This window comes from Atractosteus spatula, chromosome 4, assembly GCF_055471065.1.
Source record: "Atractosteus spatula isolate fAtrSpa1 chromosome 4, fAtrSpa1.hap1, whole genome shotgun sequence".
Classification (NCBI taxonomy): Eukaryota; Metazoa; Chordata; class Actinopteri; order Semionotiformes; family Lepisosteidae; genus Atractosteus; species Atractosteus spatula.
This window is the reverse complement of record NC_142709.1, coordinates 55,292,589-55,320,006: the sequence shown is the minus strand read 5'-3', so window position 1 is coordinate 55,320,006 and position 27,418 is coordinate 55,292,589. Positions and strand designations below refer to the sequence as shown.

Genomic DNA, 27,418 nt, shown 5'->3' with positions numbered 1-27,418 from the left:
GCTATATCCGTTTTGTCTGCACAGTGGGTGTAGGTGTTTGAGGTTTGTGTGTACAGTTCCAGAGGAATTCAGCAAATGAAGGAAACTTACACAGCTGTAATTTGTTCAGGCTCTCTTGCCAAAGGTGGAACTGTAATACCCAGAGAGAAGCCATGAGGGTTTTTCCCTGTGCACTCATTTAATCTTTACACCATGGCCACGCTAATTTAGTTCATGAGTGGAGTTAACACCTAGGATTTCCCTCGAGGGCATAGCTCTTACATCAACACTCCATTGTTCCCTAAACTACGTGGACCAGGCAGCATTATTAAGCTGAAATGCTTGGTAAATTAATACTGTTGCAGAAAGAGAGAAGTGGTGAGATGTCAGGGGTTTTGATGAACTGTGGTGGTGCCGGAAAGAGAGGGAGCAAGAGAGAGACAGGAGAGAAAAAGGGACAAGGAGGAGGTCGAAAGAATTGGAAAAAAAGAGAACTGAAAGAGGGAGACAGGGACTGGAATAAGGAGTAGCCAGAGGGAAAGAAGACTGACAATACAGAAACAGATGAAGAAGCAGGGAAGAATGGAATTGAGAAAGCGGTGAAACTAGCAAGAGAGGAAGACCATGAGGAACAGAGGAAGAAGAGAAAGTAAGGTAAAGAGGAAGGAGGAAAAAAGAATGATGATGGAGGAGGCTGGAACAAGGGAAAGACAACAAGGTGAGATGGAGACAGAGGGGTTTTACTGTTGCAGCCCTGGCTGTTCTTATCTTGTCACCCAGCGAGGATGAACGGTCCTTTGCTCAGCAGACATGCAGTAAGCCTTCCCATCAGGCTTTGAGAAGCACAGTGCCATGATACATCCATAGAACACACTGTCTCATACAGTAAGCCTGGAGGACTGAAGATTAATTACTTCCCTGCTTTAAAGGGAACAGTGATGGGTCCAATGTTAAATTTTTTAATCTTCTCAGTTTAGTAACTGTTGGCTCGAATGAAAGCAAGGAAACTCTGCATCCTGTCCTGAAACTCAGTCTTGGTCCCTGGGTTAGAATTTAATCCTACGGGTACTGAAAAAGCCAACCATGCTTATGCCTGCCTCAGATGGGTATTTTCCACCGCCGAAGGAACTGGACAACAAGCTGAAGGACCTCAACTGGGTGGCCATGCACCAGAGGCTCACAACCAGAGAGGTTCTTTACAGACACTCGCTCACCAGGAAACCGCACAGCCCCCAGGATACACATTTCGCCGAGGAGACTCAGGAGCACTTGTTCTGGAGCTGCCCCTTCGCCAAGGCAGTGTGGGACAGAATGGACTAAACTTTTCAACTCCTGGGAGCGGCAGTGGTGCTCAGTTACCAGTGCATCCTGCTTGGGCTGACACTGACCAGGTTGGACAAAGGGACACAATGCTCGCTTTGGCTGCTGGTGCAGCTGATAAAACAAGGAGCACGAGGAAAACTCTCATCCAGCACAATGCAGAGTGGGCAGCGAGGGAGGTGGAGGAGAGGATCCTTGCAGACCTCAGAAGGAGGATGAAGGGCGAAGTCGCCAAATGGGGTTTCCCCACGGCAAAGGAGCACTGAAAAGGACTTTGGGACCTGTACAGGGACGAATGGACAAAAGCAAGAGGTAGGGCTTGGACGGACTCTTTAATTGCGCAAATACGGCCCCATCATCCACTTACACTGATGGAAAATGGAAAATCAAGTCTTTTACAAAAGTTTTTATTGATAGTTTCATAATGCGTGAGAATGTTTACTATTTTGAGATGTTTTTCTTTGAAAATTTTAACGGGGACTGGGAAATGGCATGGACAAAAGCAAGTGGTAGGGTTTGGATGGACTCCAAGATAATAGATAACTGATAGATGTTTTTAATTGATATCAATCTAATAATCAATAAGTGTGTACTTATTGTGAGATGCTTTTTGTGAAATAAAGTTTATTTTGATAAAAAAAACTCCACTACTGAATCACCTGGGATTTGAACCCAAAATCATCCAGTTCGGAGTCCAAAACCCTTACCACTGCTCCACAGTGCTCGGAAAACTGGACCATCGCAGTTTCAGAGCCAAGACGGGTTTTTGGAGATACAGAATGGACTACAACAAGAGGTAGCACTCAGGAGGCTTGGACTGGCTTTGTTTATGACCACTTGCTAAATGGACAGCTTGAGAATGGACAATCATTTTTAAGATTAAAAAATGAAACAATTTTATATTAGAGTTGTATTCTTTGCAAAAACTATGTACTTTGTTGTAATAAAATTTGTCTTAAGAAAAACTTCCCTACTGATAAGGCTGGGAGAGACAGGACCGTGTCAAAACTGAAAGAAAAACAAGATCTCTGCAATGCCATAGAAGCAGCAAATAGCAACTGGCTAGTTGTCTCTTAAAAATGTTTAAAGCTTTAGAGGAGAGAAAAGACTTCTTCCTAGAATTCATATTCACTGGCTAATCACAGTGTGCAAAACTCTTTAATTCTGCCACAGTGCTCTGGGTCCTGCTAATTAAATAAGCTCCTAATGTTTAGAGTGTCTGGAATTGAAAGGAGTACAATGGAAGGCAGTAACCTTACCTCGCAGCACAGCAGATGAGACAGTGTCTTATTCATTTTCACTGCCTTCTTAATTTTCACCGCACACCTACACACGCATAACTGTGGAAAGACTGCAGCAGGGCACCACTAAGAGTAACTCAGACTAGGGAGAACTGCTCGCTAAACAAAAACTTCCCAAAGGATTTTGCAGTTTAGGTTGATGCTCTACCAACTTTTGAATGAATTGAACCCTCTTGTTCATGCAAATTAATTCTTAAATATTTAGCTGGTTTCTTCATCTGAAAGGTGGGAATGACAAGACTGTTGGACAGAGGTACTGTATCAAACCATAAAAGGCCATGTTGTAAACCAACTAAGGTTCTGGCAAAGAAAAGTAAATGTGTAGGATGGGTCTGTGAAAATCTTGAGCAAGCTGTGAGAACACTATGCGAATATACTTCATGAACTTGGTGCAGCTCTCAAGTGCAGAACCCACAGTTTTGTGAGGCATTGTGAATCACTGTTCTGCCTTTTTTCTTCGCTCAGAAAAAAGAGGGAGGGAAGAAAGTCTCAAAACCTAAAATGGATCAAAATGCTAGCCATAGGGATTTTGAACAGCTTCTCTGAAATCCAGACTTTGCTAATACTGCATCACTCCAGAACATGGCAAAGGGAGCAGAGCCTTACCAGGGGTGTAAATCCCTGTGAGCCCAACACAGTCCCCTGTATCAAAGAGCTCTCTGGTAAGCCAGGGCAGCACCTGACAGAGATGGGAACAAGAGCCCCATTGCAGGGCTGTCTCGGGTTCCAAGAAAACTTCAGGACTGTCATCCTTGAGTACAATACCACTACTGGCTTAGGCATTAATAAGAACGTGCTTTTCAGTTTCAGCTCTTCTGTTGTGCATAGGAGCTAGCAACATGTAAAACCCCACACTGGCTCTTGGTGCTACACAGCTGGAGTCAAATCGCTGTCCCACCTCAACTAAGTGCCACCTGAGAGCCGCAGGCTGCCTGGAAGCCCTCAGAGCTGCAGATTTGTATTCGGAGCACGATCGATCTCCTTGGCCACCAGGCAGCCTTGGGAAAACCAGCTCTCAGAAAATCCATTACAGCATGTGCATGTAGAGCTGAGAGAACAAGGCAGCAGAGCGTTCTGATATGGTGTAGTACAGAGCAATCAGGTGGAGAGGGGATAGGAGAGAGGAAGACAGCTTATTGAATAGAACAGAGGACAGAGAACGTGCTGCACGCAAGCAAAGGGTCAGCAGTCACCGCTGTGATTTATTTATAGATATACTCTATATAGATTTTTTAAACTGTACACAGTTTGCTAAAGCAGACAGCCTACAGTGAATGTAGGGAGTGAAGAGACGTGGGAGAGAATTCTTTAAGAAAAAAGAAAAACTACACTATCAACAGAACCAGGATAACAAGCACTACACATTCTGCTGAATGCCATTATTAGCTGATGGTGCTTTGTAACAGCCGCTAGCAGCCTGTGGAGTGTCCTGGGTAGGACTGACGTGACTTTTGTGTTGATAAATACAAATACAACCCTTCTGTCTGAAACATCCAATAATCTCCTTTTGATTTTAACTGGGTCTATGCAAACACTTGAAATTGTTCTCCACTAAGGTCACCAGATGCAGCTCTAATTTATACTGTACCTGCAGCTATTCATAACTCGTTTGTGGCAAAGCTTTTCACCTGTGCCTTCAAATTATTTTTGTTTTTTTTTTAAGAAACTGCTCGGAAAGAGCCAGCCATCTTCCTGCCTCGGACTGCAGTGCTTATGAACCCAGCCTACGGACCTTTTTAAATACGGAGAACAGTTAACATGTAAACAGACTGTATCCGTGAGGGAGTGTGTGAATGTATGCATGCGCAGTGCACTTGTGAGTGTGGCACACAGAGTGTACAGTATGTCCAACGGCACATATGCGCATGTTTCAAGTGTGGAACATCCCATGGCCCAACAGTGTTCTTATAATACTATGATATAAACATTTACTTACTGTACATGCTTAATACTTTCAGGCATTTTTAATGTTCTTCACTTTACTTACAATGATATTACCATCACTCCACTGGGCACGGGCTTAAAATTTAAGAGATTGCTGGGGCACAACAGAAGGGAAGGGTGTCACTTAATGAAGGAGGAGGAATGATAAGGGATAAAAAGCAAGTCAGAGAAGAAAATGCCATCTTCATAAACTGTGCCAATTAAAAGGAAAAGACAGATGTGCCATCAAAAGAACAACAAGAGGCGGTGCGAAGGGGAACCCTTTGAAATTGATCTAAAGTGACCTTTGAGTTTGTGCAAGAAAAAATACCCCACTGCTGTTCTCACTTGCTTCTGCTGGCATTCCCTCCCTTCTGACTGAAACTGCCTGTGCAACTGACCACACCTGAAGCTGGTACTCGCAGCGGACAGAGTGACGGAGGCTGGCTAGCTAGAGAGCGTGACAGGGCACTCACTCGTGGTGACCCCAGCCCAGCTCAGGGAGGTAGGGCAGCTTCTTGATGCGGATGATGGAATCGTAGAGCGAGGGCTGCAGGCTCTGGGCCACTGCATTGGCCAGGATCACCGCGATCATCACCGGCAGGATGTGGGAGATCTGTCCCGTCAGCTCGAACACGATCACCGCTGTTGAAACAGTGTGGGTGACCGCTCCGGACAGCGCGGCGGCCCCTGAGACACGGAGGTCAAGAAATGAGACAGACTGATCATAAGCGCTGCCATATCTGCAGCAAACGCTCAGCCAAGTGTGTGTTAGTCATCAGCGCCTTCATTCTGTCCTGGCAGCTGAGCCTTCAAGGAAGGACACGTGTGTGAAATGTTCGAGGCTCGTGACTTTTTATGTTTCATAAGACAAGGCTTTTATCGAAGCTGACATAACTGCATACAATAAAACATAATAATATAATAATACAATAAGGATACTTCACATCGGATCTACTGTAGCAGTCATGTCAATTAGTGAACTGCTGGTGATAGCGGTTTAAAGACTGCAAGGAAGAGAGATTCTAGGCACAACAGCTTGAATAATGGGCTTTGAGGAGGAGAGGAGTTTATTTGCCATATGTACATGTATATTGGGATATTTGTATTCGCGCTGTTCTCTCAGGACGTGCATCGTACAACAAATACACATTCACATAATGTGCACAGTACACTACAACACAGTAAATAATAATAATGAAAGGCAAAAAAGGCACAATAATATACTACAAGCATTGGAGCTGGAAGTTGGTGAGCAACAGTGCTGTCCTGATGTTCGTGGGAAGTTTGTTTCACCACAGGAGGAACAGGAAAGTAGAACGAGAGAGTACAAGACATAGAAGGGTGAGGGAAAGTTCCAGGCAGGTGCCCAGAAGGCAGCAAAAATGGAGGAGAAAAAAGAAATTCAGGAAAAATAAGGGAACGAGGGCAGGAAAAGGCTGGGCAACAGAGAATTTCAATAAGGAAGCAAGCTGACAAAGCAGAGCTGCGAGGCACAGGATGAGTATGCAGGACAAAGGATCTTCAAGTCCAACTTGAAGAGATCAGAAGACAACCCTGTTCACGATGCAGGTGGAAGCTCTGTCAACGATGGCCAAACACTGGTAAATAGCACAGAGAGTCAGAGCTCCTGCCATTGCTGCAGTCTCTGCCAGCTGCGAGAGAAGCAGGGGGCAGGAAGACAGCATACATAGCTCCCATAGTGTGTGCTGGTATTTATAGGCTCATTAGTGTCCAATAAATTCAACACTGTAACTCTCCACATTCCCTCCCTGGTATTCAAACATGCAAATTAAATATCTATTTTTAAAGGTTAAACAGAAACATGACATAAGAGCACAATGTTTTTGAAATAGAAAAAAAAACCTCCCATGGCTTGTTATTTTTGTAATTCTCATCACTCCATGAGCCATCCTGTCCTAAACATACACATGCTATTTAGCAGCTGTTGACAGTGCTAATGTGGTGAACAGGTAAAGAGATTACTTCTGAAATAAAAACAATTATCAAATGTTTCTCTTTTTATAACCCCCTAATAAAGGAATTTTCATTCCTAATTTAAACTTGGCTCACTGCCTCCGTCCTCCAAGCAGCACAAGAAAGGTGCAGAGGACACACTCCAAAATAAGCTCACCACCTGCTGTTTACACAGTGAGTCACACAGCACCGACAGTGGAGGTAAGTAAACTATGGAGGAGCATTGCAGCTCTCACTCATAACACCAAGTTCGTAGACAGCATGGCAGCCAAACAGGACACTGCACAGCAGGCCTGGAAACCCTAGCCAGCATCAAGCCGACCCAGCACTGATAAGAGTGTGGAGAGGGTGTTTGAGGAATCCCAGTTACAGCTGCCTAGTAGTACAGTCCTGTTCTGAACCTGTGATTTCTGGACTACAGAACTCAATGCTCTAAATAAAGACAGACGGGCTTTTATAGGAATGACCCGTCATGAGCCTTTCTAATCATTGAGATACAAAACATGCTGTAGCACAGACAAATGTGCTGTGAGAAAGCAGACGAAAATAACCGTAACTGATAGGAGGACTGACAATAAATGAATTAATAATTAATTAATTACGAGGCCCATTTTGATTGTCAGATGATTCAGTAGCTAATTGCTCCAAGAGTGTGTTATCTGAATTTGAAGGCTGTCAGTTTATTTGCTGTTGGTTAGGTAGGTAAGCAGGTGGTTAACAGAAAATGTGGAACAGGACAGAACATGCGGTATTGAAGCTTATTTTACAAATAAGTTTTGCACCCTTATGTCATGTCTCTGTTTCACCTTAGAAAATAGATATTTCGTTTGCCTGTCAGAATTCCAGGGAGGGGACATGAAGTGTCAGTGACTATCCAGACAGGGTCTCAGAGAATCATTTTCAAAACTGTACCTGCAACCTACTTTTTCCAACAAAGAAAGCAGACAAAAAAGAAAAAAGCACCAAATGACATGCAGTAGGTTTCTCCCCCTCATTACAGTTGCCTGCCCAGAATTAGACTAACATTAGCAGAGTCTAGATGTGTGTGCTCAAATACTTGCTTCAATGAGGTCCACACAGACAGGTGGTTTCAGCCCAAAACTGCAAGAGCTCGGCATGGGAACTCACCCACTACAGCATACCCCCCTGGCACAATGGGGTAGATGATGCCATCAGTGTGGATGCCATCTGGAAACCAGGCTGCCATGCTCTCGCCCACCAGGCGTCCAAACGCCGCCCCTGCAAGACAGGCATGCTTTAGGGACCTCAGGAGACAAGGGAACATGGGTTCAGTCACTAGGAGCTCATGTTCACGAGGAGGGAAGAGGAAAAGAGGGGACGTCCTTACCGATGAGGAAGACAGGCATGAAGGCTCCACAGGGTACAGGGATGGTCGTGGCCAGAGCTGACATCCAGAACTGCAAGGAAGAAGATATGCTGAGGTCAATACCTCCCCCTGGGTGTACTAGTCAGGAGCCTGATATACTGTCATTTGCACACAATGTTTTTGGTTTCCAGCTTCAACAGTAGGGATTTACATTAGCAGAGTTAAAAAAAAACATAGCTGCTGAATGAACAAGGAACAGCATCAGATCTCTCAGGTTTATCACAAAATTCAGTCTTTTGATATAGGAAAATGCCATCCTTGCAGGAAGGTTCTGGTTGACATTTTAGAAACTACAAGGGATGGATCAAATAAAGTTAAGCCAAATGCTTCAAAATGCTGCACACCTTAGGAGGCACCACTTAGATATCAGAGTATGCAGTTTGTAACTCCCACACAGGTCACACTGCTATAATCTGTATATGGAAGCATTCGATATCAGTGTCTGAGATACAGTGGTGTCCAAATGTATCCATACCCTTGATGAACCTGTAGAAAAAGAAAATGTAGCAGGGCTACATTCTTTATTACAGGACACATTACAGAAAAATATCTGTATGACATACTTGTATGCTTAACATTTACCAAAATAGTTACATATATTTCTAAATGCATGAAATTCAGGTTCATTCATACCTCAGCATTCAGTATATTGTGATTCACTTTTGACTTTGATAACCTCAAGGGTCTCTTGTAATCTGTTAACGGCTTTTATACTGTTAAATCCATTTTCACCCAAGCTTAAACTTTTGTGATGGAAGGCACCAGCTCATGGATAAAACATCCGTCACTTTTGAGTAGGATGTCAGGACCAGGGGATGCAAAACATCTCTAAAGCAGAACAGGCTAATTTCTATTCTTCACAGAAAGGATGACATTCATTTTGTATATGACATTCACTCTTCTGAGCTCATCACACTGCTGGTGAGACTGTCCACAATTTCAATTTGTGATTCATCCAACATCTTGTGATCCCATTTGTCTTGGGAGTCAAAGAGCTGCTGTTTGGCAAATTCATGCCATTTCATTTCATCTTGCAATGGAGCTCTGCCACAGACTCCAGATTAAGGAGAGCTTCCCAACTGTTGCCCAAAATACTTAGCATTTTGTCAAATTATCTGCATTTCATAGTGACACTTTGAGTAACAGTTACAAGTCAAATGTAAAAGCATTTGGAGGCCATTGTAATTATCCAAATTCATACTGTGATAAAGGAACAATGCTGCAAGGCTGTCAATGGAACCTGCACTCACTGACTGAACAATAAGAAGATACATAAAACAATCAGATCCCTTGTAGCCTCCTGCATGAAAAAAAATAAAAAAATAAAAAGCAGTTTCAGCTCCTGAAAATCAGTGGCTCTCTGTATATCTCTACTGGAAACGCCAAAACCAAACTTCTAATTAGTGTGGAGAAGCAGGACTGCAGTGAAGTGTCACACCATCAGCATCGGGTGAGAGCAGCAGGCTAAACAACCTGCAGGAAAAAGCCGTGCTGAGAGAGAGAACACTGCTTACCACGATTTTCTTCCTGTCTTTAAATTCAGAAGAGACAGAAGCAAAGGACCAAACAAAACAAGCCTCTGATTAAACCTATTTTTACCGCTGAAGTTTTTGAGCGCCACATTCATTTCTTTAAAAAACAAAGCAGCAAATTTGCTTCTTTCACATGCAGACAAAATGCCTAGGGGGAAGGCCCGTGTTGTTTTTAAGGTTTATCTTTCACTGATAAAGGGGACAGAAATAAGGACCTGAAAGAAGCATACATGTCCACAAGACACTGGCATCACACTGGACAGTTTGTTTGCTTGTTTCTCTCCCCCAAAGGTGTGACAGGGTAAGGAGCTACAGTCTACAGCATACAGTATAACAGGCTGACTCAGATTTCATCTCCTTGCAACCATCTCCTTTCATGTAGGGAGCTCTTTGTCTGCTGCATTTGTCAAACCTGCTTAATTCTAAAACAAATATGTAAACAAGTTCCTTTTAACTACGTATTCTTAATCTGTGACACTGTCATCATCACCAGCCCCACTAGTGCCAGAGGAAGGCCTCCTGAGGGCTCCTCCACTCACTTTCTTCCCCAGCTCTCATCAGACTGGCTCCGGCAAACACAGAGACGCTACTGCAAACTTTTACAAGGAGCCCTCCTTTTTTACTTTTTATGTCTGGGGATCCTCTCCAGTCTTTCAACTGCCCATATGAGTTCAACCACAGTAACAAATCTTCATTAGAATGTTATAACGTGGGCTTCATCTGGGCTTTATTTGTTGAATTCAGGTGCGCATTATAGCACACAAGGTAATAAACAATACATATAAAACAATAAAATGTCACTCTCTTCTGATCAAATTCCAGATATCTGCAAAGCATACACATTAGGAAAAAATACTGTAGCTGTTGCCCAAAACATCAGTGTTTTAGATCAACTGTCCCAATTGCTTCATTCTGCTTTCCTTTCATAAGGGAACAATCTGTCAAACCAATCTCTTTACAGCAGTACAAAAAACACAACCACCACATTAGTCTTCAACAACCTTGAAAGAGCAAAACTACAGGCAGTCAAACATACAAGGCTCACAAGACGCGCAGTGAGGCTGCGTTTTATAGTCTCTGTCCCATCTCACTGCACTGCCTCTTCTGTTCCCCATCAGCCAACTGCTCTCAGCTTGGTGGAGCCAGCAAAGCTTCTTCACAGGGCAAGAGCCAGAGAAGCTGTTATTATTATAAATGCGGAGATTAAACTCCCATTCCCTTTGGCCTTAACAATGTAATGGCTCTCATTAATCAGCAGCGCTACCCATCGCATCATTGCAGATCTGCTCTGAACACCAAGATGAAGAGACGAGATCACAGTCCTTTAAATGCGTTGCTGATAATCCGAAACTACTATCCAAGTTTCAGCCAGCAACAACCTGCCTAGAACACTGTTGCTGTTTCCAGGAGTGAACCACTTCACTTCCTATTAGCGTGTTGTCTCTGGTGGGAATCTACAGGGTTCAAACAAGATCGCCTAAGAAACCAAGTGGTTATTCGTATTACTTTTTAAAAGAATTAAGTTGGTCTGGAGTATGACTGTCTACTTGGAACGAACTAGGATGGTAGCACAGTGCATTACAGGTTAGTATAGAAATGAAATAGCAGGTGGATTAGCAATGCATGTCTGCTTATCTTGGGCTGTGAAATAAATAGAAGGCAAATTGATTTCCTTCTTTCCCTCAATGCATTTCCTGGAGCAGAAAAACGCTTTGCTGCAGGCTATAGAACAAACAGGAGAAGTGGTGGTTTGGTATCTATCCGTCTTACAGAGGTGCAGGCTGTCGTAACTTTTCATGATCATGATTATGAGACCAAGACAGATGTTTAAAAGGACAAACAGTAACCCAGCTTTGAAATGGAGATGGCCTCTTTGCCATCTGGTGGTGGCGCAAGCTGAGGATGGCATCTTTGTAGCGAGTGGTGGATTCCTTTTTGATCTCACAGCAAAGCTTGGCTGAAATCGTCAGGCAATGTCTTCTGCAATATCTTGTCATGAGCGGTTTCCATGGCGATCTCACAGCTTTTTGTATTCTTTCTCCTAGTTTCCAGAATACAGTAGATTCTACTGCCTGTGTATCACTGCCTTCACATTCTCCCCCCTTTCAGCCATCTCTCCCTTTCATTCTCACTAGGTGCAAAGCCTACAACCACAAAGCAAAGGAATCAATCCAGTCCACACATCATGCGGCTGTCATTATCCCTGCTGGGGCTCAGCCTTTCATCTGTTTGATGATAATGGCTGACACAGCTGCAAGGGGGGTCAGTCTTCTTTCAAGAGATTCTTTCCTTTACCAATGCAAGCAGGGAAAAAGAAATGAGCAAAAAGTTGAAAACAAACGGAAAAAAGATAGTGTAAATGTCCCACTGTTGCATGAAACAGAGTCAGAACTTTGTTTTTCATCTTTTAGAGGAATCGAATTCATTCTGCATGGCAGGTTGTGAAACCATAAAGAGGATCTTACACTGCACCAGTAGTGTACAAGAAACATCGATGGAGATCATTAAGATACAAAACTACACAAGCTTTTATTCACTAGAAGCAAAGCTAAATTACTAAAAGTCTCATATATGGTGGGTACCATACTCACCCCCATGGACTTTTTACTGCATTGCAACATAAAATCACAATATACTGTATTTATATGGGAATTTTGGCCATTGATCAATACAAAACACTCAAAATATACAAAACAAAATTCTACAGATGCTCCTAAATGAATTATAAATAGAAAACAGAAAATAAGTGATTGTGTAAGTATTCATCTCCTTTTATTATGACATACCAGCATAGGCTCTTGTGTCTTCAGAAGTCACAATTTGTTGAATGGAGTCCACCTGTGTGCAATTAGGGTGTTTCACATGAGTTCAAGATAAATGTACCTAACTCTGGGAGGTCCCTCAGTTGATTAGTACAGGTCACAACAAAAACTATATCATAAAGACAAAGGAACTTTTAAAGTAAATCTGGGATAGGGTTATTGAAAAGCGCTATGTTTGGCGCAAATGTAACAGTGAACAGCATCCTGAAAAGACCATCCCTACTGTGAAGCATGGTGGTGGCAGCATCATGCTAGGAGGAAGCTTCGCTGTATCAGAGCCTGGAAGACTTCTGAAGATAGATGGTAAAATGGGTATAGCAAAGTACCTGGAGCAAAACACCTGGAGAAAAACCTGCTGCAGTCTGCAGGAGACATGGGACTTGGGAGGATATTCATCTTCCAGCAGGACAATGACCCAAAACATACAGCCAAAGCCAGGAATCTGTGGCAGGAGCTGAAAAGGAGTTCACCAACAGTTCCCATCTAACCTGAGAGACTTTGATCAATTTTGCAAACAAGAATGGGCAACAATTGTTGTGTCAAATGTGCATAGCTGGTAGATACTCACTCAAGAAGATTAGTGGCTGTAATTTCTGCCAAACCTCTACCAAACACTATCTCAAAGGGGATAAATACTTATACATTCAATTGTTTTCCATTTTGTATTTATATTTAATTTAGGAGGATCTGCAGACTTTTGTTTTCACGTTGACATCAAAGAGCATTTTCTGTCAATCAATACCAAAAACTCCCAGTTAAATACATTTGATTATATATTGTAACACAATAAAATTTAAAAAAAAAAGTCCAAGGGGGGTGAATACTTTTGGTAGCCACTGTAACTTTATGATTTGATTCAAAAGTTCTTCATCCTGTTTCAGACTATAAAACTTCACAGCTCCATTGTGATCCTTACACACCTCACTCTTAGACACCTGTGCAACTGAAGTAGATTATGCAGCGTGAACTCAGAGAAAATCTGCCTCTTAACACTTTTTCTAAAAAAAAAAGGAACCACTGATGTGAATGCTGCCTGTGACAGTCTGAGGTGTGACAGCGAGGAATTGTAATTTGCATGACTCTCACAATCCAGACTGGGCTTCGGAGGTTTAAAGCCAGAGCTTTAATTGAACAAGCTGTTCTCAGTAAAATGTCATTAAAGAAATTAATGTTTGTAGAAAAAGCACACCAATCAAAAACAATTGTACTTGATTCGTTTAAGGTTTTTAAAGTTTTACAAGGCAAGTGGAGGGATTCTGAAAAACTCAAAGATATCAATATGTCTTGCCACAGCTGTTTCAGGACTGCTCTTATAATTATGCTTTTCACTTTTTCTAGAAAAGTTCCTAAACTTCTGTCAACTGAATTTATTTTGTGTCTATCAACTTGAACTTAGGAAGCAGGGCTGTGACTGCCTGTGCAAACACAGCGGCCTGAGACACCAGCCTCCAGGACAAACCTGCGCTGCACTGAATAGCAGATGAAAAGATGCATCTCGTTCCACCCTGGATTCGTCCTGTCCAGAGCTTGACCTGCACAGCTCTGGCAAGTGATGGAAAAGCACGCCAGTCCCTTGGGGCAGAAGCCAAGTCCCAGAGAAGGACCAAATTCTTCCACTCAAAATACAAACACAACATCAGGAAATCCCAGTCACACCTATCTGGGTCTCGACATCTGCGATCCAACCTGAAACATTCAAGAACGTCTGAGCTCCTACCCTGCTGCCCACCGCCACAGTCAGAGACAAGAGCAAACAAAACCACTCTGTCTAAGTGTTGACCCAAGGAGCCTTGAACATTCATGACTCTAGTACACTTACACATAAAAAAATGGAGTGCTTAATTTAGAATATATCATGGTTTCGTATTTGACCAGGAGGCTCAACAAAATGAAGTACAATTACAAGCTCAAAAGTTAAACTGTTTTCACAACACCATATGATGCACTGTATAACACTATTTTTCAGAAGCTGCTCATTACAAGCACACCAAGATACAAGTTCCCTTCAGCCGTATGTGTGGTGTGTCTGCAGCCAGCACCTTCCAGTTCAGAAGACCCTGTCTGCTATGATGCTGAAGTTGTAGCAAATCCCAAACACAGGAGCCTGCACTCAGATCTCTGATCCAAGGAGTTCAACAACCTTTAGAGAGAAAAGCAATTTCATTTGCAGCAATTCCGCCAAAGGATCATTGAGTCTGTAAACTTAATAAGACAGAGGCAGAGTGGGATTTTAAGAAGCTGAAATTCATAAATAAGAGCTTAAGGTTATTACTGTGCAGATACGAATAATGTAATGCTCAAAAACTCAGTTCAGGAGAGTGATTTCAAAGGAAGTACAAAACACAAGCATTGAATGAAAGAGATTAACTGGTCATTGGCTTTGGGGCAATTACTGATATGTCCAATTTGGAATTGGATTCCAATGCATGCTACACATTTTTTACACATTATTCTTCTAAGAAACAACCCGACACCAAAGATAAGATTAATTATAGCTGCTCACCTTTTCCAAAGGCTGGGATTCGAGGGACAGAGGGATTTGGTTATTAATGGCTGTTTGTATAAGTGGTTTAATGTGGTACATTTCCAGGTGACCCAGGGTAATGACAGACAGGCAGCCCTGGAGACACACCAGTTTCTCTACAGCATTACGACACAACCAGACCCTTAGTTCTTAGGGCCTTCCCCAAACTCCAATATGAAATCTATGAAGATTGCAGAACGGTAATTACTGTATACCTGTTTAATGTGTGCAGTAATTTCCCAAATAAAACTGTAATCGTCATATCATCCATCCATTTTCTAACGTCTTCCAGTTCAGGATAGCTGGGCAGCCGGAGCTTAATCTAGCAAGCAATGGATGCAAAACAGGAAACACCCTGAATGGGATGGCAATTCACTGCAGGGCAGACAGACACAGCCTGCATTGCCAACAGGGCCCCAGCATTGCCAACCACTAGTCAGCAATGCTAACCACTGCACCACTGTACTGCCCATCTTCCCAACAATGCCTTAAAAAATGTACAACAGCTGAAAAAATAAAACACTATTGTTTTCTTTTGCATAGCATAAAGTGTTTTACCACAACTCCAAATTATACTAACAATAACAATAACCAGCAGCTTGATTGATATCAGATAAGTCTCTAGTTCCCACCTGGCATCTTTACAGGAGTCTACAGTCTATTTACATTTACATCACTGTGCAACTTACTTGTGTGGTCAAAGCTACTATTCCAGGAAAATGTAAGTGGTGTGAATCTTAACTTATTAACACAAAAAGATTAATTACAAGCACAGTACTGCTCCATACAGAGAACACAAAATGACATCATTGACCCTCCTAAACTACAGAACAAGATTATATACTGTAGCTATGCTCGAAATCTTCTGCCCTCTGCACGCTCTCTCATTCTCCCATGCAGGCCAGCGTCAGGGCTCTGTGCTCTTCATCTCGGACTCTCCCATATCTTGCAACCACACTGTTCATAAGCACATCATGAGCAAGGGTGTATAGCATTGCCTTATACATTACAAATAGCACCAACACTGAAAAACATAATGGTTTCTGTTCTGAAAATGGTTAATCTGCTCATATGCAGATGCATGCCAAAGGTGTGATCTGCCTATCACATGCTTGCTATGGATCTGTGCAATGCTTAAGGAGCAGCACAGGCGAGAACTTCAAGTGCAGCTTCAGAATTACTAATGCAAGCCTCCTGTCCCCCCACATCTCATCCTGCTTCAAAACATTCCACGACTCCTGGGGGCCTTTGATAGATTTTTTTTCAGATTTCTGTGCATCATGAAAGGCAGCAAAAAATAACACATGATGGGATCTGCAGGGTTCATTCTTAGCAAAGCTCCTATCTAGCAGTGTTCATGTACGCTCAGAACACAGCTCCACTCGCGCTACACCACAGGGGAGACAGGCTTATCTTAAGCCACCCCGATAAGAGTGATCAGGACCCAAGAGAGTCAATACACGCCAGCTGCTCATCCGTCAGACCCTGGTCACACTGTTACCCTTCTCTCCATCTCCAGTCTACACATCAAAGTTAGACACAGACAAGTCACACACGGGTTCGCTGGTGGCTTAAGACAAGCAGCATGTATCTTTACAGGATACATAAAACCATTAAGATTATTCCATATACAGAAAGTGCTGTGAGAATGTCTCACATTCACTATAGTAAACTGCATCACTTAACGTACTGCTTCCAAAGACTCATTTGCTACATCACTGTTTTCTGTTTCAAATCTCCTCCACAGAGGATAAGTATCTTGCTCCAACTGATATAGAGCAATTCAGTGACGGGGCCAAGGATAAAATAAGGAAAGATCTCTGAACTTTTGAAAAATGTGTCTACACTCTGGAATCTTTCACAAATGCCTCCTCCTCCCCATTGAAAGAAGCACATCTTACTGATCTTTCAGGCCTCTTTGAACGTCTTCATTCTTGAACTGCAGTATTTACATAATAAAATCACTGGCAAATAAACTTTAAAAACGAATTAAAATTATATATTTTTTCCAAATGTCTGATAAATGGAGTGTGTTCTTTGGCCCCTTAAAAATCACAATATTGCTTTGGCAATGTAAGGCCCAAATACATACTGTAACAAGTACAATCCAGACTGTCTGTGACAGCAGCTTAACTAGGACAGCGATGGATCTGACTCAAACAGCCTGAGTCCCTCCCTGATTCATCAGCAGATCAGGCAGCGATAACTATAAAGTGAGAGAGGCAGCAAAAGGTTCACAGGAAATTGTTGATCAGTGGTGGCTAAAACCTGTTCCTGGGGGACCCGTGTGACTGCACCTGGTTTTTGTTTCAGCTGAGCTCTTAATCACTGGTGCTAACTGATGCCTTTAATTGATCAGCTTGCTCGTTTAGCACTTGTTTACTCTGCTCCTGCAATCAATGTTTAGTTTCACAAATACTATACTTGGGGCATGTTCTTTCCATCAGCTGCAGCATACCCAAATTTCTGCAGTTTAAGAATGTTTAAGAATTTGCCTCCAGAATTCTGTCTCAACTATCCATCCATCTCCTAACCTCTTCTTTCAATACAGGTCGCAGGGCAGTAAGAGCCTATCACAGCCAAGCAGGGATATCCCCCTGCAAGGCAGAGAACATTCTGGATGGGACGCTTGTCCATCGCAGGGCACAAGCACAGACTCACACACTTGCACCAGGGACAATTTTCTCTGAAAGACAATAACCAGTATGTTTTTGGACTGTGGGAGGAAACTGGAACACCCAGATGAAACCCACGTAAACGCAGGGAAAAAACCTGCCATGCAGATAGCACCACAGCTCCGAGATTGAACCCAGGTCTCCAGGGCCCCAGCGCTGCGAGGCAGCAATGCACCAGTTTATCAGTTTATGATAAAAAGACACAGGTGAAAATGATAAAGTAAAGCATTAGTGAATGGAAAAGGTTTCATCCAGGAGAGGGCAGAGGAGCAGTGACATCAATACGAGCACAAGGTCAAGGGCACAGGAAGAAAGCACATTATCTGTACAGGTTCACGGGGAGCCGGAGCCTAACCTGGCATGGTGCAGGCACAAGACAGGTTACACTCTGGACAGGATGCCAGTCCATTGCAGAGCACGCACAGAATCAGACACGCACAGTGACACCAGGGTCCGGAAACCAATTAACCTACCAGCATGTCTCGGAAACCCAAATGACAATGGGGAGAACACACTAACTCCGTGCAGATAACACCCCAGGAACCGAACCCAGGGCTACTGCACACTGACACACCTTCACCTTATAAAAAGTTTAGGTCACCAACGACACAAAACAGTAAAAACAAAGTTGTGCAATGGAATGTCACCTAGAAAAATAAATGCTGTCCATCCAAGGCATAGCATACATTACACAGAGTCCTGCCGTATTAAAATGAGCAGTTTCAACATAGAGACCATTTCAATGAGCCACAACACCAGGCACAAACAAAGCACAGCCACATCTGTGTTGGGTTACTTGGTCCTGTATATCATACAGGGCCTGATGGGGATGGATGTGTAAAACGATATTTATACCATGTGTGCAGCAGAACTTTGGAAAAATCAGGCAGTTCTATACAACAAGCTCTGTTTCTTAGAGACAAAAAATTATAATTCCTACAGACAACTGGCATCACACAACCTTTCCTATTATAATGAATAGTTTATATGCATTAAAGAAAACTGTAAAGCTTTTGACCTTTCCACAACCAAAACTGCAGCTCAAAAGCTTGGAACTTTACTCAGATTCCCACGGCCCATTGCTTCTGGCAGTGATGTGAGGACAGTCCTGTCAAAAATCTCTGCACCACGTCGTTCTCCAAATCGTGCTGTGTGATTCCCCCTGCACAGGACAGCTCATATTCTGGATTCACATCAGAGAGCTCTCCCAGCAGGGATGGGCTTGTATTAAAACAAAGTAACACTCTGCATTAATCCCAGGTACACGCTGGCAGAAGCTGGGGACAGTTACCAAACTGAAGCCTGTACTTCTCTACACTCTACATGGGTCTCCTTGATCTGTAACAGAAAAACTGAGATTATTGTATAGATAACCTAGAGTGCTCATGTGCATGTGACTGTGATATGTTAACAGTTTTACAGCTACAGAAATTTTAATTCCAAAAGTCTATTTGGAGCTTGTCCAGACAAATAGCAAGATCACTGCAGCCTCCGTCATTTTTTCACACACTGGTTTGTACAAAGGTTCGGTAGGAAATCTGGCAGAGCAAATACTGCCCAGTCTGACATTTGAGGATGACTTCACGTAGAAGATCAGATCATATATGGCCACAGGTTTGTGTCATATTCTGTAGATCAGAATTTCAGTATTTCTGTATTTCAGGATCCAGTGCTGTACACAAAAGCTGTTATACATAAAACATGCTTAATGACGTGTATTAGAAAAAATAAAAGCTGAGGCAGTAGAGTGACTTGAACATAACTGTGATTAACATCGTCCTCAGAGGTCCTGTTACGCAATTGCACCATGGTTCCCTCTGTTTCCTCAGGCTCTGGGGAGTCTTGTGAAGTAAGACTCATTACAGAGCTGTATGACTGTCACACTATCACCTCACAGCACAGGTAAATATGCAGCTAAAACAGGCTATTTGAGCAAAGAAGGAATAGACAGTGCCTGAGCTTTCCCCATAAACACAGACAGTTGACCTTTAACTGGCATGGCTACAAAATGTCTTCCAATTAGTCATTTATTCTTTAATAAATTTATGAAATGAATACCATTGAATATTAACAGACCCTTCATCTGAAGGTCAGACATTGAACTTTGTGTGTCAGCTTTACAAGCAGTTCAAACCTGCTACTGTAGTAGTTAGGGACTGTACATTAGGCTTGGCTGAATATGTGTCTACAGGTGTCTGAGATGGAGCTGTGAAATTAGTAACAATACCTACAGTATTTTTGGGCAAGGCACCAAGGCCCACATGGACTGAATTGAACTGAACCCTTCTCTGAGGGCAGAGTGGTGTCCTAATGTCATATTAAAAGCCATGGCCCAATTCTCATACTGCACCCTAAGCCCTTCCTCCAAGTCTGCACTTCTGTGACTTGAAGTGCGCGAGTGTTCAAGGAGCACTGTTATAAAAAGGGTAATAGCACACCCTCGCTGACAGCACTCGCCGGATACACGGCTCAGGGTCAAAAAGATGTCTGTTGCTGATGCTTCTATTCCAGTGGCTTTAGCGCATGGCGGCCGATAATTTTTAAAATAATTTTCCGTTCTCTGCTCGAAGTTTGATGTAACTGAATTTCATCTGGTCTATCCCTGCACAAAAGTAATGACACATCATGCTCATCCATGTTGAGCAGGCTAGACTCAAAATGGGTGAAGTAAACTAAGGAAAACTTGACACTACCACTCTGTTTATTTAAAGCTTTGTACCATTAAATACATTTCATATCATCTGACAGTACGAGGAACATAATGCACTCATTCATGTTCACTTAAACTAAATAAGGTAAAATTGGGGGCGCTTGAGAGCACTCTTGTGAAGCACAAATTTAGAAATGGGACACCCTAAGCCCTTGCAGACTTGAGGGAGAACACACACATTAAAGGCGCAGGATCGCAAACATGCATTTTGGGACAGGGCCGTAGAGTAGGTAACCAGATTCTCTTGATAATGACTTGTGAGAATATCCTGTGTAAGGGCTCTCCAACCATGTTCCTGCAGAGCCTCTAGGCCTTCTGGTTTTAATTCCCACCGACTGTAGCTCTTAACTCGCACTAGTTAACAGTAAAGAATAATAATGTCTTTATGTGCTTAGTGAAGACAATCATAACGTCTGAAGGGCTAGGGATCTCTAAAGCCAGGTCTGAGCACTATTCCATCTAGGAAATAGGCTCTTCAATACAACATGAGCCTCATTGAGCATGACTTTCAAATTAATTCATAGTGCTTCAGAGGTGCCAGCCCAAGGCAATGTACACAGTGCACAAGAAATGAGGCTATTGCATTCCTTTATTCTTTCCCCAGCTTAGAAAAGTTTTAAAAACATAGTAAAAACAAAAAAAAATATAGATAAAAAAATTCAAAGCTTTATTTTTCATATTAATCTCCAAAGATAAACTGTTAGCTACTCTTTTTAGGCTAAATGGGATTGTGAGGCTGTTAGCTGGTTGGTAATTAAATGAGGGAGGTGTGCCAAACGGTCTTTACTTTATAAACTTCCAACGTGTTCTTTGAGCACAAAGAAAAGAAGTCTCCAAAGTTAAAGTCAGAGAAGAGAAGGTTTGGTAAGTTGGTAAGTGATGGAAGAAGAGGCCTGTTCAGCATGCATACCCAGCTAGGAAAGACCTCTGATCAGACAGAGTGGTGCTGACACCATCCTCAGCTGGCCTCCCAGATCGGTGCCTGCGAGTGACACACTGTCACTGCAGCTAGCGGCCCGGTGGCGTGTGGGGATAATCATCCTGACGGCCTGTTCTTGCACAGTTTAGCTGAAACGGACTCTTTTTTAAGGGAAGAGCACTAGACAGGACCACCTCTGGCCTGTGACGACAAAAGCGCTGAGTAGGACTGGAAACCCATTAGGCTGATCAGAGAGCAATCGCTACACACTAATTCCACACCTGTCAAGTAGGGAGGGCAAGAAAGAGAGGCTATAACAGGAGGGCAGAGTGAGATGGAGAAAAAGACAGACTGCAGGAGACAGATTGAGTGCAATGGGCAGGGGGGCAAGAGAGATGAAAGAAAAAGTTTTTAAAAAAATGAGTGAGGAGGCAAAGAGAATGAAGCAAAGAAGGAGTGAGATGAAATGAGGGAAAGGAGAAGAGAATCGATAAGAAAGCAGAAACACAAAGAGAGAGAGACAGACTGCCTAAAAAAGCTTGAAAAAATAGCCTTGCAGTCCGACAGTTTGATGAAGTACGAAAAGTACTTGACTGCACTCCACTGGCTCCCGACCTCCGTGTTGCACAGGAGACAATGGCAGTGGTTCAGCAGCCAGGCTCTTAGCCCTTGCAATCTGACTGGCTGTCTCGGAGTGGCCTCTCACATTTCACTAGGCATTATTGTTCCATGTACCAGCATCAGGGAACTGGCAACAAAAGCAAATCACAGAGAGCCTCTCAAAGCACAACAGGACCATAAATACAAGCAATCAGGGCTACAAATAGTTTATTACGGAAGTCCACATGGCATGGTTTTTCACACAAATTCATAACTTCCCTGACAAAATACAGAAAGATATGTGCTGTGAAAGATATGCGCTATCCATCAACACAACTCTCTCTGTGCCAATAACCATGCTAACATACGGTACCTTGAAATTTGTTGCATCTCTCCAGAGAAAAAATTCAAGATCAGCAATCTGCTATGATGCTATTCCAGATTTTTTTTCAAATGCAAACAGCATCCCTTTTTTATCTCCTGCAATGTTTGTTGTGTTAAGCCAGTAAGCTGACCAAGTCCGTTAAACGAATCAAATTAAAAGATTTCTCCTTGATCTCATTGCTGCAGTTTTTGTTTGATTTGGAACTCAGAATTTTAAGCAGAGTTTTCTAGAAAAAATGTACTTACTGTATATACTGTATATACACAGCATTTTGTTCTGCTAAAAGCCCATGCAAGGCAAACAAACCAGTTCTATGGGTCATACATGTCCTAGCAGTAGTCTGTGTTAGGTTAGTTATTCAAGTTCAGTGTATTGAGCTGGTTTGAGGGTGAAGATCATTGAGGGTTCAGTGTGTTGAGTTGATGAACTGAAGGTGAAGTGTGTTAAGCTTTGAGGGTGATGAGAATCAGGGCTTTGTCCTACAATACTGGAGCTGCTGAAGAGGTCATCAGTTGTCATGACTTCGGCATCCTGAAATAGCAACATGACCATAACCTTAAGGGTAATCCTTAAGGGTGGTCATCCTAAAGGGTGATTTGTCCACAAGAGCTCTATGACAATCCATTTAGCCTGGCTCTTCGCAGAGTATCATCCAGGTGGAAGACTATATTTCTGTAGATGATCTTAACTGCACCAAATGGCCAAAGGGTTAAGCTCTGCTCAGGGGCCTCTTAACCCTTTTCACAGTATCCAGGACGAGCAGCTGGACTGGTTTGAAGTGGACTCTACAGTACATTACATGCATGTGCTCTGCCCTGTTCAGCTGGCACTCACACCTGATGAGAACTGATGTAGAAACCTCCAACGCCAATGCTTAATTTCCACAGTCAAATTCTTGGGAAAAAAGTAGGGCTAGTTCAAATGACAGTCTTTCTCTGGAGGATAGAACACCCCAACTCCCCAAAAAAACTGTGCAGCCAAGAGGGCAAGCATGGCAAACACTGTTGCACCAGTACTGGGAACACCTGGAGTCTGGATAGCGAAGGCCACCTTATCAAAACAAACTCATACAGTAGGTGGCTCCTCAGAGCAAGATGCACAGCTGAAGGCTGGCTGGGTGTGTGCCAGAGTGAGTCTGAGGGTGCATATGTCAACCACCTCTCTTTATTAAAGGCCAAACAGTATGCTAAAGCCAAAAGTATTTCATCTGATTTGTGTAACAGTCTCACATGGGCCTTTAGAGGAGCAAAATGCTGTGTATATATACTGTATGTACATTTGGACAGCAAAATGGGATGGAAATCACTAACAACGGCAGCCTCTGCCAGTGTTCCTGCAGTGTACCAGAGGGAATATACCGGTGAATTTTCTTCTCCCTTGGTGAAAGGTCACCCCACTGTTGTATTACTGTACATGGTACCAGTAGTGTGTTACATCAAATTCCATCATTTCATGATGCTTTTAGGTAAACACAGTCTTGTATTGTGGGTATTATGCATAAATCAAAGAGCTAAGAATAAGGATAGGGAAGTCAGTTCTGTTCAATATTTCTTTACTGAAATGTTTTAATTGTATCTGCTTCCTCTAGGAAATTATATGCTCCTTTTTTCTGTTCTATTATTTTCTAAATGAAGACTGTGGGATTAGCAAGATCTGGATGCCTACCCATCTTCTGGTTTTGTTTTTGCTTGGTAACAAACTTATAATTCTTTGTCTACGAAATCTGTAGACCGATTCCCCGTCTACGGTGTGCACCACGGCCCCAAAAGTTAACAGTTCAACTTCTCACACCACTGCCGGGTATCTTTAGAGGCAGATAGAAGAAGAAAGAAAGAAGAAAACCATACAAAATCATGTGTAGGGAGTTCCTTTACATCGCCACTTCAGCCTAGAAACAAATGAAACAACACTGCACTTATCAATAGCTGTTATTGGTCACGCTTTCCTGCTCACTTAAAAAGCTGTTACACAACCAAAAACAAAGAGCTGTAAAAAAAAGGCACAAGCCATAGTATTAAAGATTTTATAGAGCAACCACACTGGGGAAAAGAAAAAAAACAATCTCATTAGAGCTGCTAATCCTTCACTCTCAGCTTGTTTAATAAAGCCGTGTATGAAGAGCTTTGTGTATTACTGTTCTTAATTGGCTGTCCTGCAGCTCTGTGCAGCTGCGAGTTATAGGGTCTTAATACTGACTCTGGAGAGGTGTTTTAACATGAGCCTTTTCACTATGCATTTGTATTGAGAAAAGACTTAAGAGATTATTTTCTGCTCTATGTTAGTGGTCTAACATATACTGTATATATATATAATGCACAAACTTTTATCATGTGTCTATGTACTATATAACCATATAACTCCATGTAATGAAGAGATACAAAGGTGGATTTTTTTATTATTGACTTTGAAATGCCATTTTTGAAAGTTGCTCAGGCTTGTCTCTCCATAGATTAAAGCTCTTATTAACCTCCCTCATACACGGAAATCGTTTCATAAAAGACTGCTGCATTCGGCTGGGTACTAACAGATAGAGTGTAATGTAAATCAAGCATTCCTTAAGGCTGTCAAGGCTGTTTGTACCCGCTGCTTAAGCACATATGCTTTGGGGATGACAAAGCAGAGAACAAAAAGCTGGATAATAAACACCAATTAAGGCAAAGAACCGAAGCTTATTTCAGTCTTTTTCCAGAAGCAGAGTGTGGTATAGTGTGGGTGAGAAGCAGTGAGAGAGACTATTCAAGAAGAAGAGTTATGATGCCTAGGACATTTTTTATTATAAATATTACTTTTAATTTATCAATTATGAACAGGCCAGCCGCTCCTGTGAAAGGTGAATCTATAACAAGGTCCCCTAGAGTAAATGCATGTCCTTGCTTTTCAATATGTTACTTTAAATGTCTTTTTCTTAAATTAACTTGAGTATATTTCCACTCTGTCACCCCTGCTGCCATTCCCCTGAGACAGCTCAGTCAACACACATAACAGAGAAAATAAGGAAAGAAGTTGAACTGCTATTTCTCAGCTCTGATGGGTGCCACCAGAGAAACTGAGATTTATGTAATTTTTTTAGCTCGCTTTTGACAGCGCAAAACATCGCATTCACTTCTAGTTACCTTCCAGGCCAAGGGCCCGAGGAACTTTGCTGAAAACAAGATGGCATCTTAATGACAGAAGAAGAGAAAAAAATTCAGTCTTTTGGCTTTCCCTGATAAGATTCCCATCTGCTGTCACCCTGAGAGTGCCTCAGTCTCTCAAAGCAAGGAGGCTGTCTTGAACCAAGTCTCACTGCTGTTGTACGTCTTTTCCGTATCATTGAGTTAAGTTTCAGTAAATAAAACAAGATGCAGTTAAAGAAAATACAGGTTTCCTGATAATGAGAAAACAGCCATTAACCCTGACAGGAATTACATGTCAAGGAATAGCTTTTGGGAACTGTTTGAGCAACAGAAAGACAGGCTGCTAGTATTAACATCTTAACAGTACAAGCCTGACATAAGAAAGGTTACAAATGACAGGCCAGTCAGCCCCATCTATATAAACTACAATATGAAGAAGGAATACAGGCTGTTGCTAAGGGTTACATTTGATGTATTTTGAGCTTCAGTATTTTTATTTACTCGTTTGTTGTATTTGATACAGTAGCAGGTGCAAATCAACAATATCGCCCATTCCTAAGTGTGACATCATAACGGGGAACATGAAACCAATTACTTACTTTATTTAGCCAGATAAGTTGATAAAGAACAAGTTGAGGACATTTAGACAGCAGGTACAGTAATTTAATAGAGCAGTCTGAGGACCTCTCTTGGGTAGCTAAGGCTTGCGATTGTACCTGATAGATCAATTAAAGTTATTTATTGACTGATGAGAACAAATATATCACCATATACACCAGTCTTTGAAAGGAGTTAACTTACAGTATAATGTAATCACATCTGTGATAGCTGTTCAAAGCTGGAAACAACTTGAAAAATCATTCAGAATGAATATGAAGGCTCTCAGCTGAAGCTTTAAATGGAATTTGGCAGGAAGAGAGTGGAAATGGCCTGTGCATTCGCAGCAGGCACATGCAGGTAGCCAGTCGGTCACCTGTCACTCATTCAGCACCAAGGGCCATTGCTGACCAGCAAAGACTTAAACTTAGACCGGACGGACTTCAAGAGGTAGTTTAAGACTTCACAAATCAGTCAAATCAATGAAAAATTCAAGGTGGTCAGTTTTTTGGAAAAATATAATAACTTGAAAGAGAGTTTCAAAACGTCACTTATCATCTGATAAACACATTCTAGGCCACCTGAACACTGTACATCTGTGTGAAACATCCACCAATGGAAAGATGACATTTTCTTACAGTTTGGGTTCATTAAAAGTAGCCTTCAGTTAAAGGATATATTTAGGGGGAAAAAAAACAAGATGTACAAATGACTTTTGAAAAACAGTCTTTGTTGCAGTTGAATCTGGATTGCCTCTATTAATCAGGTAGGAGTCCATCCACACATCTCAACACTTCTGCCCCTTATCTTCTGTGCCCTCCAACAAAAGCATAGGCATCAAGAGAGAGAACATTGACTGAAGGTCTGGATGGCATCAGACTCCAAGTTGTATATATCCATGCCAATACACTGATATTTGTAAATGGTGGCATTTCACAGGATGTACAGTACAAATCGTTAATGGAATGCATTTTGGATGAACTCAAATGGTGCACAGGCCGAGACCTACAGTCCAGACATTAGCAGTCTAAGTCTGGGCCATGTTATTAGCAGAGTGAATCCAGGATTACCCAAGCGGTTGTTAAATTTGGCACTTGCTCATTGCTTTTGAGCTCAAGCTCATCAATAAGAACAATCAAAGCAAACTGTCCTGAAGGCACCCTGAGACTGGCAAATGGTGACTGGCTCCACAGCAGGGATAATCTTGGTCCCTTCCATGCTGTAGAGATGGTGGCAGTGATGTGCCAAGTTAATCAAGGTTTGGTAATTACAAATTTGGGGAAAATAAAGAGAAAAAAGTGGCAAGGTCAAGCTTAAAGACAGGATAAATGCTCCAGAGTTAAAACAAGCAATATGTGTGTCCGACTTTGTAAAGTGAAACTCACAATACTTACTGTACACTAAAACAGCTCACATACTGTACATGTTTTCCAGCACTGAATACCACTGCTCTACTGTTAATTGATTAACCTGTTGGATGGATAATGCTGAGAAGCTGTGAAACGCCTATTTTTACACTTACAGTTCAAACTGTGCTTCTGCACAAAGGGACAAAAAGTGCAAAAACACGTGTATCAAGACATACCCAAATTATTTATACATGGTATGTAGCGTCATTAAGTTTAAGAACTCAGCAACATGGCGGACAAAG

General features: G+C 42.2%; 1 protein-coding gene across 1 annotated transcript in view; it reads right to left on the bottom strand.

The window, feature by feature from the left end:
- LOC148836622 (chloride channel protein 2-like) overlaps window positions 1-27,418 on the bottom strand; it is a 281,173-nt gene that overhangs the window by 54,476 nt on the left and 199,279 nt on the right. Inside the window, exons 17-19 of the mRNA XM_088914194.1 lie at window positions 7,849-7,918; window positions 7,629-7,739; window positions 5,000-5,213 (exon numbers count right to left, since the gene is read on the bottom strand). Of these exons, the coding sequence (XP_088770320.1) occupies window positions 5,000-5,213; window positions 7,629-7,739; window positions 7,849-7,918 (395 nt within the window). The remainder of the gene's footprint in view (window positions 1-4,999; window positions 5,214-7,628; window positions 7,740-7,848; window positions 7,919-27,418) is intronic.